At 41.1% G+C, this 14,076-nt stretch overlaps 2 protein-coding genes across 14 annotated transcripts in view; one reads left to right on the forward strand and one right to left on the reverse strand.

Annotated features, from left to right (window-relative positions):
* The window catches only part of LOC127605003 (adhesion G protein-coupled receptor L3-like), a 138,762-nt gene that overhangs the window by 115,909 nt on the left and 8,777 nt on the right, over window positions 1–14,076 (forward strand). For 8 of the 13 annotated variants that reach the window (XM_052072553.1, XM_052072544.1, XM_052072570.1 and 5 more), the window contains 7 exons: window positions 507–573; window positions 4,419–4,510; window positions 5,521–5,562; window positions 8,529–8,555; window positions 10,398–10,566; window positions 10,657–10,779; window positions 13,118–13,214. In XM_052072553.1, the coding sequence (XP_051928513.1) occupies window positions 507–573; window positions 4,419–4,510; window positions 5,521–5,562; window positions 8,529–8,555; window positions 10,398–10,566; window positions 10,657–10,779; window positions 13,118–13,214 (617 nt within the window). The remainder of the gene's footprint in view (window positions 1–506; window positions 574–4,418; window positions 4,511–5,520; window positions 5,563–8,528; window positions 8,556–10,397; window positions 10,567–10,656; window positions 10,780–13,117; window positions 13,215–14,076) is intronic. The other 5 variants (XM_052072632.1, XM_052072648.1, XM_052072580.1 and 2 more) reach the window with 1 other exon arrangement.
* Window positions 1–14,076, reverse strand: part of mfsd8 (major facilitator superfamily domain containing 8) — a 375,281-nt gene that overhangs the window by 74,985 nt on the left and 286,220 nt on the right. The gene's annotated exons all lie outside the window — the stretch shown is intronic.

The following is a 14,076-nucleotide window of genomic DNA, read 5'->3' on the forward strand; positions in this document are numbered from 1 at the left end:
TTTGTCGGCCAATTCAATAAACCTTAATGCCTACTAGAGAGGCAAACTATACGCTCGGGGTTCTTAAAAGTTGTTGGACATATTTTTCCACGGATACCCTAACACGAATCAATCAAGACTGGACTTTTCTTTTTTTGTTGAGTTATATTTTAAGAGGTATTGTACAAGATTCGTCATTTTGATATCACACGAAGAAGACTGTTTTTTATTGAGTTATGCTAATAGCTCACCATATGCTGACCTACATTGCATGGTTCCTAAATACAAACTTAAATGAGCCTCTCTTCGTTTCAAATGTTCATATATATGCCCCTAGCTGGAAGGTTTGTCCACCCCTGAAGTAGGATCATTACTTTTTTTGGTCCCCATAAAAGTTGATTTAAAAAAATATTACAATCTCATTTATCGCGAAAAATTTTGCCCAAACTTTGGCTCATTGACCCCGTGGTTTGAGAAGCCGTGCCATATCGCATTGCGAACAATCTTGTCCATGCTTGTCATTGCAGTTGCTGGCTTCGCCTTGACACCTACTTCATTTGGAGTTTCATCGGACCGGCAACCTTGATAATTATGGTAAGTGTGTCTCACCCCCAACCTTGTGTTCATTAACCCTACTTAGCCTGCGGGTCGCCGCATAGACGACCCATACACTCCCCCCCCCTCTTTTTTTTTTTCTTTCCGCTCTCTGCCCTGTTGAGTGCGGACCCCACCGGCGTGCACGCAACTGTCAAGGAAAACGAATGAGTGGCGCGGAGAATATATTGCAGTTTGTCACCCGGCCGACCAGTCGTAGGCAGAAGGCAGGGAGGGAGAGTGAACTCGAGGTGTTACAGTAATCCACACTGTGATTATGATTGATCCTCCCCCACGACTGCTGCCTTCTTTCTTTCTTCGCCTCGTGGGCCCACACGGAGAAGGCCCATTGTGCCAAGATAACAATACGATGGCTTTTTTTTTTCGGTGTTCTGAAGATCACTCATTGATTGCCTCGCTTTAAAACGGCAGTGCGGCTCATGCCAACCGGTCACGGCAATGCATTGAGCTGGAATCGGAGGTGACTGTGCAAATTCTTAGCATTGGATGACTGCTTCTTTGACCTGGTGAAGACTGCCGGGATCGGACCCTCGCTTTGAATCCATTGATTGATCGGTGACAACGATTTGGAATGCGGGCCTGTTTAGTCAGGTGCAAAGCCGAAGACGTTGCTTATTAAGTCGTGCGAACAGCACCAGGAGAAACCTCAGGTCAATTGTACCTTCTTCCATGGAGTGGGAGAGCATTTAACGCTTTCAGGGACAGCGGTTACTACAGTGGACAGCTTATCAAGTCAAGTCAACAGTATTTATAGAGCACTTTCAAACAGCCATCGCTGCATACAAAGTGCTGTACATGGAGCAATTTAACATGCACAATAAACAGTAAGACAAATCGGTAATAAAGGCGGTAGAAAGCACCAAACAGTAAAACCAAGAACAAATCTAAGTCATGCTGAGTCGAATGCCAAAGAATACAAGTGAGTTTTGAGGATGGCTTTGAAGATGGGCAGCGAGGAGGCTTGCCGAATGTTCAGTGGGAGGTCATTCCAGAGAGAGGGACCAGCAACAGAAAAGGCTCCATCCCCTCTGAGCCTCAGTTTAGTTCTTGGTACTTCTAATAATGTCTGGTCTACAGGCCTGAGGCACCGGGCAGGCGTGTAGGGGCGGATGAGCTCAGAGAGGTAAGGTGGCGCGAAATTATTCAGAGATTTGAAAATAAAGAGGAGGATCTTGAACATAAGTCTAAAATGAATGGGGAGCCAGTGAAGGGATGCAAGAGTAGGAGTTATGTGCTCCCTCTTACGAGTACCCGTCAAGAGGCGAGCAGCGGCATTCTGGACCATCTTATCAGGTTACAGGTTATCATTATTGGTGCATGAGATTGTTACTGGGGATGGTTTTCCGCACTAAAAGGGACACCTAAAAGAGAGACATGCTCACAACACAGAGTTCAAACTTAAGGTGATCGGTTACGCAGTTGAACACGGAAATAGAGCAGCGGCAAGAGAGTTCAACGTTAACGAGTCACTGTTATAACTTGCTGTTGGTGAAGTGAACTGTGATGCTGCTGTATTAAAATAAGTTTGACTGACATCTGTTCGTCGCTATATAAATCAGGTTGTAGTGTGGTGTTGTGTTCTGTTGGCATTTCCTTTAGCGTAGCTCCATCTAGTGGTTGTATTGTAGATTGTGTCTTATAATGTGGTGCGTCCAATATATGAAAAAAATGACAAAATAGGCCATTCATTGAAGGTGTGCCTCATAATGCAGTGCGCCTCTGAGTGTGGAAAATACGGTACCTGCACATCAAGGTGTCGCTTGCATTGATAGATTTAAAAATTACATTATGTTACATTCATTTGAGTCAATAATTATCATTTTCACATCCATCATGGAAATTGACATCATTTGGGAATCATCGATCAAGTATATCTGGTTCGTGAGTTGAAGTGGAAAGAAAATGGCTGCTACAAACCAAAACGGATGACTTCCTGTTCGACATGGATCTTTTTCATGTGTCCTGTCGTGATAGACACCAAAACTGAATCTGGCGGCAACTGGTCAAAGGGCTGATTTTTTTCCGGGGGCGTTTTCGGACCCTTAAAGCAAATCGATTCACCATGATGTACTTTCTTGCAAAGGTTATTCATTGGTCGGAGTGATAATAGACAAGCCTTGATTCCAAGATTAGTCATGGCCATGCGGATTAACAGACATGTCGGAAAACATCCTGGCTTCATCCCACTTGGATGATCTACAGCAGCAATCTTCCTGCCCGTGACTCACTTGCTAAATCCTGACATGCACGACGCACGCTCGTCACGCTCCAGTTTTGGGCAGAATCACGCAACAACAACAACAACAAAAAAACATCTCCGCGGTTGCTTCGTGATGCATTCCTTTATCTCGTCAATGTACCAAGGAGAATATCAGTGTTGGTGTGCTGGAGCACAAATCCAATTAGAACAGCTTGCGGTGCTCCTGAAAAGGGCTCAGAAATTAGAATTAGCTCAGCCAGGATGGTGTTAGTATGAGTTTTTTTTTTTTGTTTGTTTGTTGGGGGCGGGGGTTCGAGCCATTATGGCTTTTTTGAATGAATAATGTTCCACTTTGCCACCTCTGTCTCTCTCTCCTCCCAAAAAAGAATTAAAATTGTAAAGCTAGATGTCCCATTGAATCGTATCTCTATGCCTTTTTCAATTTGCAATCTAAAAGTAACATGTGGAAAATTATTATGTCCTGTGTTTTCTTTAATTTCTCTTTTTCTGAAGAAAAAAAATCAGGAATAATGGAAAGAATGACACACAGATTGAATTTTTGTTTTACTACCATGAATAATTATAGTGGATCGTCGGATTCTGTCATCAATCCATTGCAGAAAATTTTTGTAAAAGTGAAGCAAAATTTGGAATGTTTTTTTTTTTTCCTGAAACGTCAGCTACGTATTACAATGCATGGTGAAATCCGCATTGCGCAATCTTTAACGGTTCAAACTTTAACTCAAGAAAGACAAGACAGAAAATGTCTGCCCCAAAAAATATGTTTAGCGACGCATAAACCCATCACTGATTAAAATTTAATCAAAAGTGTGTTCAAACTCTGTTGTGCTTTTATTTTAAAAGTCTGACTTTTGAGGATATGCGAAAACAAGGACATCAATTAAAGAAACAAGTCCTTGATAAAAAAAATATATTTTTTTTTTAATTCACGACATACCAAAACTGAGGTGGCACTGTATTTAAATTTCAATGACATGCTTTCGAGGTTTATTTTGCAAATTTAACTCCTTTTACATACCCCCCCACCCCCCCACATCATACCTTTTACATTTTCCACCATGGTGCCTCACCCCCTGAAATAAGCGTGTCCAATTTCGTACATCCTTTCCCTTAGAAGTCCACACGCTGCATTAAAAATTAATTCAATAGAGGATAATTCATATTTGATGTGAATATTTCAGGCCGAAGTAGTGGGTGGAAAACAGTATCGCAGTATAATAATAGCAGTATAAAAACTTGACCATTTTATTTTTAAGGCAGTTGAGGGGGGATGAGCGTGGGCATTTGCGTGCATCTCTCAATTTCCGGCAAGCGATGAAGTTGGTGTCCGTAAGGTGCGTCTCACTGCTGCTTTTTCTGGTGTGACTAAGATGAGAGGCGTATGAATAAGTCAGGTGGAAGGGCTCGCTCTTACAAGTACGCATCTGTCACCCTTGACCGCGTTACTTCGAAGGGATTGAGGGGGGGGAGTTAGTACCATCACAGAGGTTTCGGAGGATTTTGCGCTCTGTTTGGCAAAGTGGGGGGCAGGCAGGCGAGCTTTGCGCTCCGAAGTGGTCTGATTTGAAATGAATAGATACGTCCCCGCTGTTCTTTCCCGCAGCTCAACGTGATCTTCCTGGCCATTGCGCTCTACAAGATGTTCCATCACACAGCCATCCTCAAGCCCGATTCCGGTTGCCTGGACAACATCAAGTAAGAGCATTTGGATTGCGCTTACAGTATATGCCTCCCTATTTTTATTCCATTAGCAAGAAATAGCATTTTGAAATGGCACCACGGGAGCTTCCTTTTACATGCTTATGGTTAATTAATCAATCTGAATTATCTGCTTTTCATCATTTGAACAAAAAAAAAAAAATCCCAGTTTGCTACACTGTCATGGATCAAATGGCGGAACACCAGCCATCTACATCAAAGCGTGCGCTCATGGCCACCTATCAACCATACAAAAAGCCGTTACTACTTAAATATGCATCTAAATAGGAATATACCCATTTAGATATTGTTTAAATTTCAGTAAAAAAAAAAAAAAACAAACAAAAATATACAAACCCCCCTCCTTGTATCTTGTAAAAAAGATTTTTTTAGTGGCTGATGTGTCAAATTTTTCCTCTCTTTTTTTATTTGTTGAAAGAGTAATCTTTTGTTCTACTTCTGTCTAATATTTGCCGCTAATTGTGCTAAAATCAAACGGCTCCAAATTCGGAATGACGTCGACCGGTCGCTGCACTTCCACTTTGGCGCGTTCATCCCTTCCTCCGTTCCCCTGCGACTCATTGTGTCATGTTCTCGTCGTTATGATTTATGACACCGAGCTCCCCTAATGCGCCTTAAGCCGAACTCTTAACGTGACTTCAAAACAGTCAGCAACGTTCCGCCTGACCACGACAAAATTGGCGGGCCTCATTCATCTGACTTTTTTTTTTTTTAAGGCAAAGCCCATTACTCAGAGAAATGACAGCAACTGTGGTGCCAATCTGTACTTGTATTTCATCATGGCCAAGTCAAGGTTGTTCCGCTTTGTGTGTAAACATGAATGGCAGCTTATTTATTGTCGGGACTTTGGGCTTGTGTTTATCTTTTTATTTGATTTGATGCAAGTACTTTTTTGTCACAATGTCATCATGCTGCTTTACTTCATTTTCTTTCTCTTATTCTTTTGTCATTTTCATCTTGAATTTGTTTGTCTTTCGTCATTTTAGCCACCGTTATTACGATGGATGCGTTATTGTAGAGTTGCACTGGTAAGACGCAGTATTTTCTTTGTTTCGATTAAAATGGCTGTTGTGTTTTTGAGACGTGTTTTTACCCTCCCAATCCTTCCCGGACCTGTAACAGTACAACGTATTTGATGTTTTGGCTCTAAACTCCCCCTCCCAATTGAAGTGTTTTTTAAAATTGTTTTACACATATTACAATGAGCTTATTATTGTGGCTATAAAGGTTTACATTTACATTTGTCTTACCACTTTTTGGGCCATTAAGCTCACCGTATTATCAGGCAACATCAATGAACGGGTCTATTTTTTTTAAAAAAGAAAATAAAAAATCAGACGCACAGGGTTAAAAAGCCCATTAATTTTGTGAAGTATTGTATATTCAAGAGTTTCTAATTAGAATTGTACCGTCTGTTTTTTTTTTTTATCACTAGCTTGAGCATTACTATGCTCAAACCGGTTGAAAACATCGTATCGCGCCACGTGGCTCCCTTGCTTTTGCTCGCTGTGCAACTACACAGGTGAAGCTTTGAGTGGAGGAGGGGATCCTCCGACGGATGGGGGAATTATTATTATTTTTTTTTTTACCATCGCTAATCAATCTGGTGAACAGTGGTCGGGTTATGACTTTGGTTTATGCGATTGCCAAATGACTGTTGTTTCCCTTGCACCGGTCCGGAGCCACATCATAACATTGAAAATATGCTACCAGAAAAGCTCAGCTCGCGTTGGATTGACCAGGCGACCATAGCTTTAAGACAGTCGGACTACATTTGCCATGATTTGACACAGGGGCAGTAAAATGTTCTAGTTTCGGTATGACGAAAATATTCTAGATGCCAGCTAGCTAGCAATTACTGTAGATGATATCGTGAACGTAATAGGAAGACGACGAACTGAAAAGGTGACATTCGTCCACACATTGCGCGGATTAGAAGGCAAAATGTCGATAACAGCTTAAGGGTTAATTCAGACTTGACCCAAAACAACAATATCTTGTCATTTTTATTTTCTTGCTAAAGAAGTTATTTTTTAGGAGAATTTGAGATATATACATTTTTTTTTTTTACTTTATTTACTTTATTGTCTGACAATATTTTTGTTCCCATGGTCTTGTTACAGCAAAATATATTAATCGGAAAAAGTTATTGTGAGGGGAAAATTGAGACTAGAGGACTTGAGGTGTAATTTGGATGGGTCAAGAACTGCCCTGCATTACACGGAGAGGTGTTTTGAATATTTTGATCATCAGGTTTTGGGTCACACACTGGGTTGGGTGAAAACTTTTCCGACATTTTTTTTCCCACAGAGCAATATTTTGTCCAGCTTCTACAAATAAATTGAAGCACCTTTGTAATGCAGTGAGGTTCATTGCAGCTGCACATTTTATTACTTGGTATATTATTTTGGAATTATAATTCTTGATCGACTCCAGGCTGATGAACCATTTATCTTTGTGTCGTCCAAGAAAATGAGTCACGCGGTGTTTTCAATGATTGACGACTCTGCTCATTCGAGGGAATTTGCAGGATATTGAGAGCAATTTGGTGGCACAAAATTGCCAATTTTTGTAGCTTCGGTTTGGTGATGAGTGCAATAAAACTTTGCTGGGTTTTATTCCGGGTGTGCTTCTTCAGACTGCATTACTCTGAGAGTTGTTGCTAATATGGCGATGCAGGTCCTTTAACCCATTCATGCACCGTGTAATCTGATAACATGATAAGGTGTCCACTGTAGTAACCGCTGTCCCCTAAAGGGTTAAAAATGTTCTATAGTGTATCATATCAAACCAAATATTAGAAGCGTTCAGTCGTAAAAGTTTGTGATTTGGGGCTTTTACCAAAGTTTTAGAATGGTGAACTTAATTTGACCTTCCCTAAATTTCTTGGCCACCGTGTACAACTGTCGAATGTTTCAGTTCTTTTTGCGCAACTTTTGGTTCTCTTGCAAGGAGCTGAACAGCAAAACTCATCATGTATGCCACCGGTGTCAAAGTCAAGGTCCGGGGGCCAGATCTGGCCCGCCACATCATTTTATATGGTCCGCGAAGGCAAATTATGCATGTCAACTTCCATGATGCTTGATAAAGTCTGAACCAAAATTTCAAATTGTCATATGTAAACCACAATAACAGTCATTATTGACTTCAGATTTCAAAACTAGTTATTCATCAACTTGTTGTGCACTATGAGGAGGGGATCAAACATTTTCAAGATTTCCCAAAATTCATAACGGCCCTCAAAGGGAAACTGTAACTACATTGTGGCCCGTGACAAAAATGAGTTTGACACCCCTGATGTATGCATTCAAAGTTCCACAAAGTCAAAATTAAGTTCACCTGGAAAGCTTCTTGTGCATTTTAAGTCGGTCCTAAAATTTCATTTGAAAGCCCAATGCCCCCAATTTTTATATCCCGCGGGCTGTCACCAGGACGTAAATACACATGAAGAAGTGTCGGATATTTTTCAAAAGTGGGGGAAATAATGGTGCTTTTGTTTGGACCATAACTGTCGGCCTCACAATTCGCTTGTTCTTTAGTGATTCTCCCAAGTTTTGTTCAGCAGTCAGTCTTCCTGATGACCTCTAGTTAGAGGACAACGCTCTGGTTTTTGCCCACTCTCCGGATCGCGCTCGCCTTGATGAAGTACCCTGTGCCGCCAGGTCATTAAGGCAGCCCTGGGAAAATGATGTTGAATTCATAAATCACAAATTTTCACCGCGCACCTGACCCATTTATTAGTCCTTTAAACGTGAAGGTCTGCCAATGTTTACGACGGTGGCTGGATGCTCCTGTGAGCAGAGATAATGGTGGCAGGCGCCTGTAAATCACCAATAAGTCTTTTCGCCAGAAACGGCGAAATGCAGCCCGTGATGTCGGGTTGTGAATGTGTTTTGATCACCGATGTCACCCCCCCCCCCACCACACCCTGTTTGCCCCACCTCACGCCTCGGTGATGTAGTTCTCATAATACTCTAACATTTGTTTTGCCCAGCTATCGGGATTTTGAACCCAAGATCAAGTAAGAGAAATTTTGAAAAAAAAATGTCTCACCCTCTCCCGCTCAACGGCTTCATTTCTTTGCCGTCACACACACACGGGAAAACCAGGAACCCAAATCCCTACCCTGTCCAATCAATGATGTGATTTCTGTGTGACACATGCCACAAGCAAAAAGATGTGTTGTTTTGTTTTTATTTGCAATAATCCTCTCCAACATTTTTTATTGTGATATTTACCAAGGTATGCTTTTTTTTTTTGGTTTCATTTTGTGACTAGGCACACTAAAATTGTTGTTCAAAATGACACGTTTAGTAACAGAAAATTGTAGCCTGGGCAAGTAATGGTCAAATTCTGACATTCCAAAATTCTGATTTGAGTCTTGCCTGTAGCGAGATGTCCACAATGCTAGGCGTGTAACTTTTCAACTTGTCCAGAAAACACGATGTCACGATAGTAACCTGGCAAATGCCCTTGAGAGATTATAACTGTGATATGAGCCACTTGCTGATGAACCTAACAAGTTTACAAAAAAGAAAAAAAAAACCAGACAGGAAATGCCGTGTCTCGGTTTGCCCCAACATTACAAGACACTTTAGCCAATTAAACTCAGTGAAATATGGAACATGCTGTAAATCTCATGCAGTGAAAGTAAATAGATTTGTTTTCTTTGCTGCCATTTATACGGACCTCCATTATCCAAGATATAAAGACGCACTTTAATGAACGTCTAGTCTGTGTTTCAAAAACATAGCCCAGACTCGAAAAGCTCAAGCTCAATTCCATGCATCATCATCTCATTTGTTTGTGTGCCGCATCTCCCATTCATTCAACAACCTTGATGTCTGTATTTTAGTGATATTTTTCAGACCCAAATGTGAGTGTACCTTTTTCCAGGGCCCAGAAATCCATGAGTGCAAAATTAACTACAATGAAAGCAAAACAACTCACAAAAAAAGCTGAAGATCTTGAGTTTTGGGATGAAATTTCAGGATGAACCTACATTATTTTACACGGAGCTCCGCGGCCAATTGCCTCTTTCGATTTTAAGCCAGCTTTTAGGTGTTGTCTCGGTCGTGTGATGTCAAAACGTCAACAGTGTGATAAAGAGAACTGTTAAAATACCAATTCTAATTCAACCAGTTCACCTGGAAAGGTGATAGGTCACTAATTTACCTTGAAAGTCCTTATCTAGTCCAGGGAAACAAAGACAACAAAAGTCTTTGCGCAACAATGAGATTTATTTCAGCTACAATTGATGGAGAAACCTCATTTACAGATCTGTGATGGAGCGTCTCACCAAGCAGTGCGGGGAGACTTATCCCATTTTTGCCTCCTTGGGAGGGGTTAAACCTACGGGAAAATTACAACCTAGCACAGCAGAGCAACACTTATATAGCACGATGAGATTTGACAATGATACAAGTTAACAGTTAATTATAAGTTAACAATGCTAAATGTCATATTTTCACTACAGCCCTATTTTGTGTGGGGTTGGGGGGGGTAGCGAATGTTTTTGTATTTTTATTGAAAATGCAGTGGAGATATTTGCGGTGTTGGGTAGAACAAAGTATGGAACCAATTCTCCCAAAGCTAATCGGGGCTAATTGAAAACATAATTAATCCAAACCAAAACATCCAGCCGCTATAACGAGAGTGGGGGTGTTAGTAAGAGCTCCCTTTTTCGTCAACCTTTCAACAGTTTAAAAAAAAAAAAGTCACATGAAGTTCATCTGTAAAAACTTGCGGTTCATCGTAGGTTAATCGTGAAATTTCACCCTAGTAGCTTTTTGTGAGTCGTGTATATTTTTTGGCCCGATGAAAGCGGCCGAGATTAACTTAAGGAAATGGGTTGTGTTTGAAGATCGTGGGTGATCGGAGCCATCGCCTTGCTGTGCCTGCTGGGCCTCACCTGGGCCTTTGGCCTGATGTATGTCAACGAGAGCACTGTGGTCATGGCCTACCTCTTCACCATCTTCAACTCGCTGCAGGGCATGTTCATCTTCATCTTCCACTGCGTGCTGCAGAAGAAGGTATGTTGGTTCAATGCCCAAACGGGCTCAGTGGCGCAAAAATGGTCGCCACCCCCCCAGTTACATTTTTCTTTCCTGTTTTGTTTTGAGGTGCGAAAAGAGTTTGGCAAGTGCCTCCGTACGCACTGCTGCAGTGGCAAAAGCATGGAAAGCTCCATTGGTTCCAAGGGAAATGCTTCTCGTGGTCCTGGACGCTACTCTGCTGGCTCACAGGTTATCCATTTTCATTGACCAGAATAGTTTCATGTATTTGAAATGATTTCCAAGACTTGGCACCCACCACACAAAAATAAACACTTTGAATTGCCTTTCGATTTGTTGTCCGGTTCTGATAAATGCTTTCAGTTTAGACATCTTCCATGTTTGGCTTTTCATTAAACGCCAATTTAATTATTTTATCAATAAGACTTTGCTAATTTGCTTTCGTAAGATGTTTGGGACTCCCTGAAAATCTGGGCACATGAGGCAATCAATTCTTTGCTTCATACAAGTATTCAAGTATGTCTTGGTGAGGCAGAACTCTGACTACCTCAACTCACGCACATGAACACAAATGATGAATACACCAGCTGGGTGATAGAATATTACATTGAATATTTTAAGTGTGCCCCCTCTGTTGCCGTACAACACATTTTCCGATAAATAGCACTGTTGCCCTTTGCTACCCCCAAGTAGCAAGTGTTGGCATACTTGTTTAGACAAACTTGTGATTCAGCCTGACAGTCCAATTTTGTGCATTTCCCCACTGATTGAATCTCATCTTCAACTCACTTTTAATTAATTGACAAATAATGCCAATAGATTTCTTCCAAGTCTATTTTTCCTCATTGTTAATTAGTTTTCTTGCTTTTTTTTTCTTCATGGCTGTCGTCTGTTTATTAAAAGAAGACTAATTACCCTCCAGTGAAAATTGGTGCTGATACTTTCCAATAATTCATCCTGCTCAAGTGAAAGATGCGATCAATAATCGTAATAATTAACATTTTAAATATAGGAAGATGGGGGGGGGGCATTCTCAGGAAGCGCATCAGAGATGGAATTTGGTGCGTTTTTTTTTTTCATTGTCATCTCGATTGTTCCCGCATTCGTCCCACGGCGCTACGCCGTAATTGAACACCGTGTCCATTTTCCAAAAGCAAGATACTCGCAGCCGGGGTTCAATTATGAATCGACCTTAGCGTCGAGCACATGGTTGCAAACCCGCAATTGGATTCGGCATGCAGATCAGCGCCTTTAATTATACATGCCGCTTTGACAGGGCGTCAGCGTTTTCATAAGACTGGTGCGGAAACACTGGAGAAGACTCTAAGCTCACCCTTTAAAATAAGACGCAAATCGTATTGCGGTTGTCTTGTTGCAATGTTCCAATCGCAGGAAAACACAGTTGTCGTTTAAAATCCCTTAAAAATATTACTCACACATTGTTAATGTCTACCTGTTAGTGATGGGACTAATTGATGGCATTAATGATTACATTGTGTCTCAAAATGAGCAAAAATATTATTGGGAACTTTATTTTGATGCAAAATAACAGCGTACTTCCTTAGGGTTTTTATTCACTGCAATTATTTTGGGTGCAAAGTGGAAGGATGCTAAGCAGAGTCAACATGAAGCCTTTTTGGTTTGAGTGAACCTGCTAGAACCGGCAATGGCCCTGATTTAAAACAATACTTAAAAAAATTCATAATTCTTTTGTAAGCCTACCTGTATTTGAAATAGTGAAGTTTACCATCGCAGTTGACAAAATGCAGTATCGAGCCATTGCCTGATCTAGGCAGCCACTTAAAATATATCCACACTCTCCACCACCCTACAAATAGATTCTGCGATTTAAAACAGTACTAAACCAAATTTATAATTATTTATGTAGACCTACCTGTGGATAAAATAGTGACATGTGTATAGTCCTTGGACAAAATGCATAATGCACATCCGCTAAACGAACGAGGGCGATCAAATGTGTGAAATGAGTGGAAAAAAGACCAAAGACGATAATACTCAAAATATAGAATATTAGATATTAAAAAAGCAAGAATGTGTTGTTTCATCTCATTGATTTATACATTCTTTTCTGCTGGCACCAGCAGAAATGGCCCAACAGATTCATGTAGCGGGCCACCGTTAATGTCGTTCCCAGCTAAATCCATTTTCCAGCAACGCCAGGGCATCCCTCTCCCACCGCTGATTTCCTCGACTATAAAGATCTCTCAAAGTTCATTCTCCATGGGGTGCAGGCACACCCAGAGGATTTTTACTCTGGAATTTGCCTACCAGCTCACTAACACCGACACTTGCCTAATCCCAAGCACCCACGACACTGGATCCAGAGTTGTCAGAGACCCTGAGCTTGCGCAACGGCCCATGGGACTCGGGTGCAATTAACTCGGATCGCCCCGTCTCAGATTGAGTCGCCGCACCCCCAGACACGAATTGGGAAAGCCTGACTGATGACTTTATCATTGACTGAGTGCAGTCGCTCCCATCTTTGATGGGAGGCTCGGCGTACGACACAGAACGACTCTTTTAACCGTGTTGACTGTCGTCCCCGCAGAGTCGCATCCGTCGGATGTGGAACGATACGGTCAGAAAACAGTCGGAGTCGTCTTTCATGACCGGTGACATCAACAGCTCGGCGTCACTCAACAGAGGTATTTGCTCCATTTCTTGTCTTCCAGATTATGGATTTTCCCCAATGACATTCTGCATGTTTTCCTCCCACAAAAAGTATGTACCTGCAAATTTCTGCGAGTCGTCTCTGAATGTAAACCAAGCGTCTTCAAATATTCAGAGTTTTGAGTTTTTAGTTTGATTTTAGGAAAGGAAAAGATTTCCCCAAATTTTGCAATTTTGTTTTTGCATGCATCCAAGGCAAAGCACCTTACTCCAAGTTTTTGTTTAAGACCGTGTTTTTAACCCAATAAAAGCATGAATGCAAACGCAGCACTTTTTTTGGTTTGATATATCTAATGAAGATTTAGCATACTTTTGTTAGTTTTCAGCCGATGACCTGCATGCATATAAAAATTTGGCAATTTTGTTGCTTGTTCACATTGAAATGCACATACTGCATTTCTGACTTCTGCATTTAAAAAAGATTTTAATTTGGCTTGTTTTTTTTTTTCCTTGTCAGTCCACTGCTAAGCATTTTTGTGGGGTGCTTTGACAGTGTGCTGCTTTTTGCCCCGTTATTTAAGTATCCCACAGTTCAGATGAGAAAGATCATCTGTTTTATTTTCACAGCGTGGGTCATGTCATACATTATTAAATAAGCTCCTAATTCCCCCCAAATCAAGCATGGCCAAGCTGTGGTTGGGCAAACTTCAAAACTGCTGAACTGACTACTAAAAGTCAAAGCAGTGGAGAGATGTTCATTACAAAAATAATAATGAGTTGTAATGCATTTAAGGCAACTTTTCTGCAACTTGGCGTCCAGGAGCCGTAGCTTATGAATTTAGCTAAATAATTTTTAATAAGTCACTGTCATCTAAGCTAAGTGCTTAACTAGTTCTG

This window comes from Hippocampus zosterae, chromosome 1 (assembly GCF_025434085.1).
Source record: "Hippocampus zosterae strain Florida chromosome 1, ASM2543408v3, whole genome shotgun sequence".
In the NCBI taxonomy this organism is placed as follows: domain Eukaryota; kingdom Metazoa; phylum Chordata; class Actinopteri; order Syngnathiformes; family Syngnathidae; genus Hippocampus; species Hippocampus zosterae.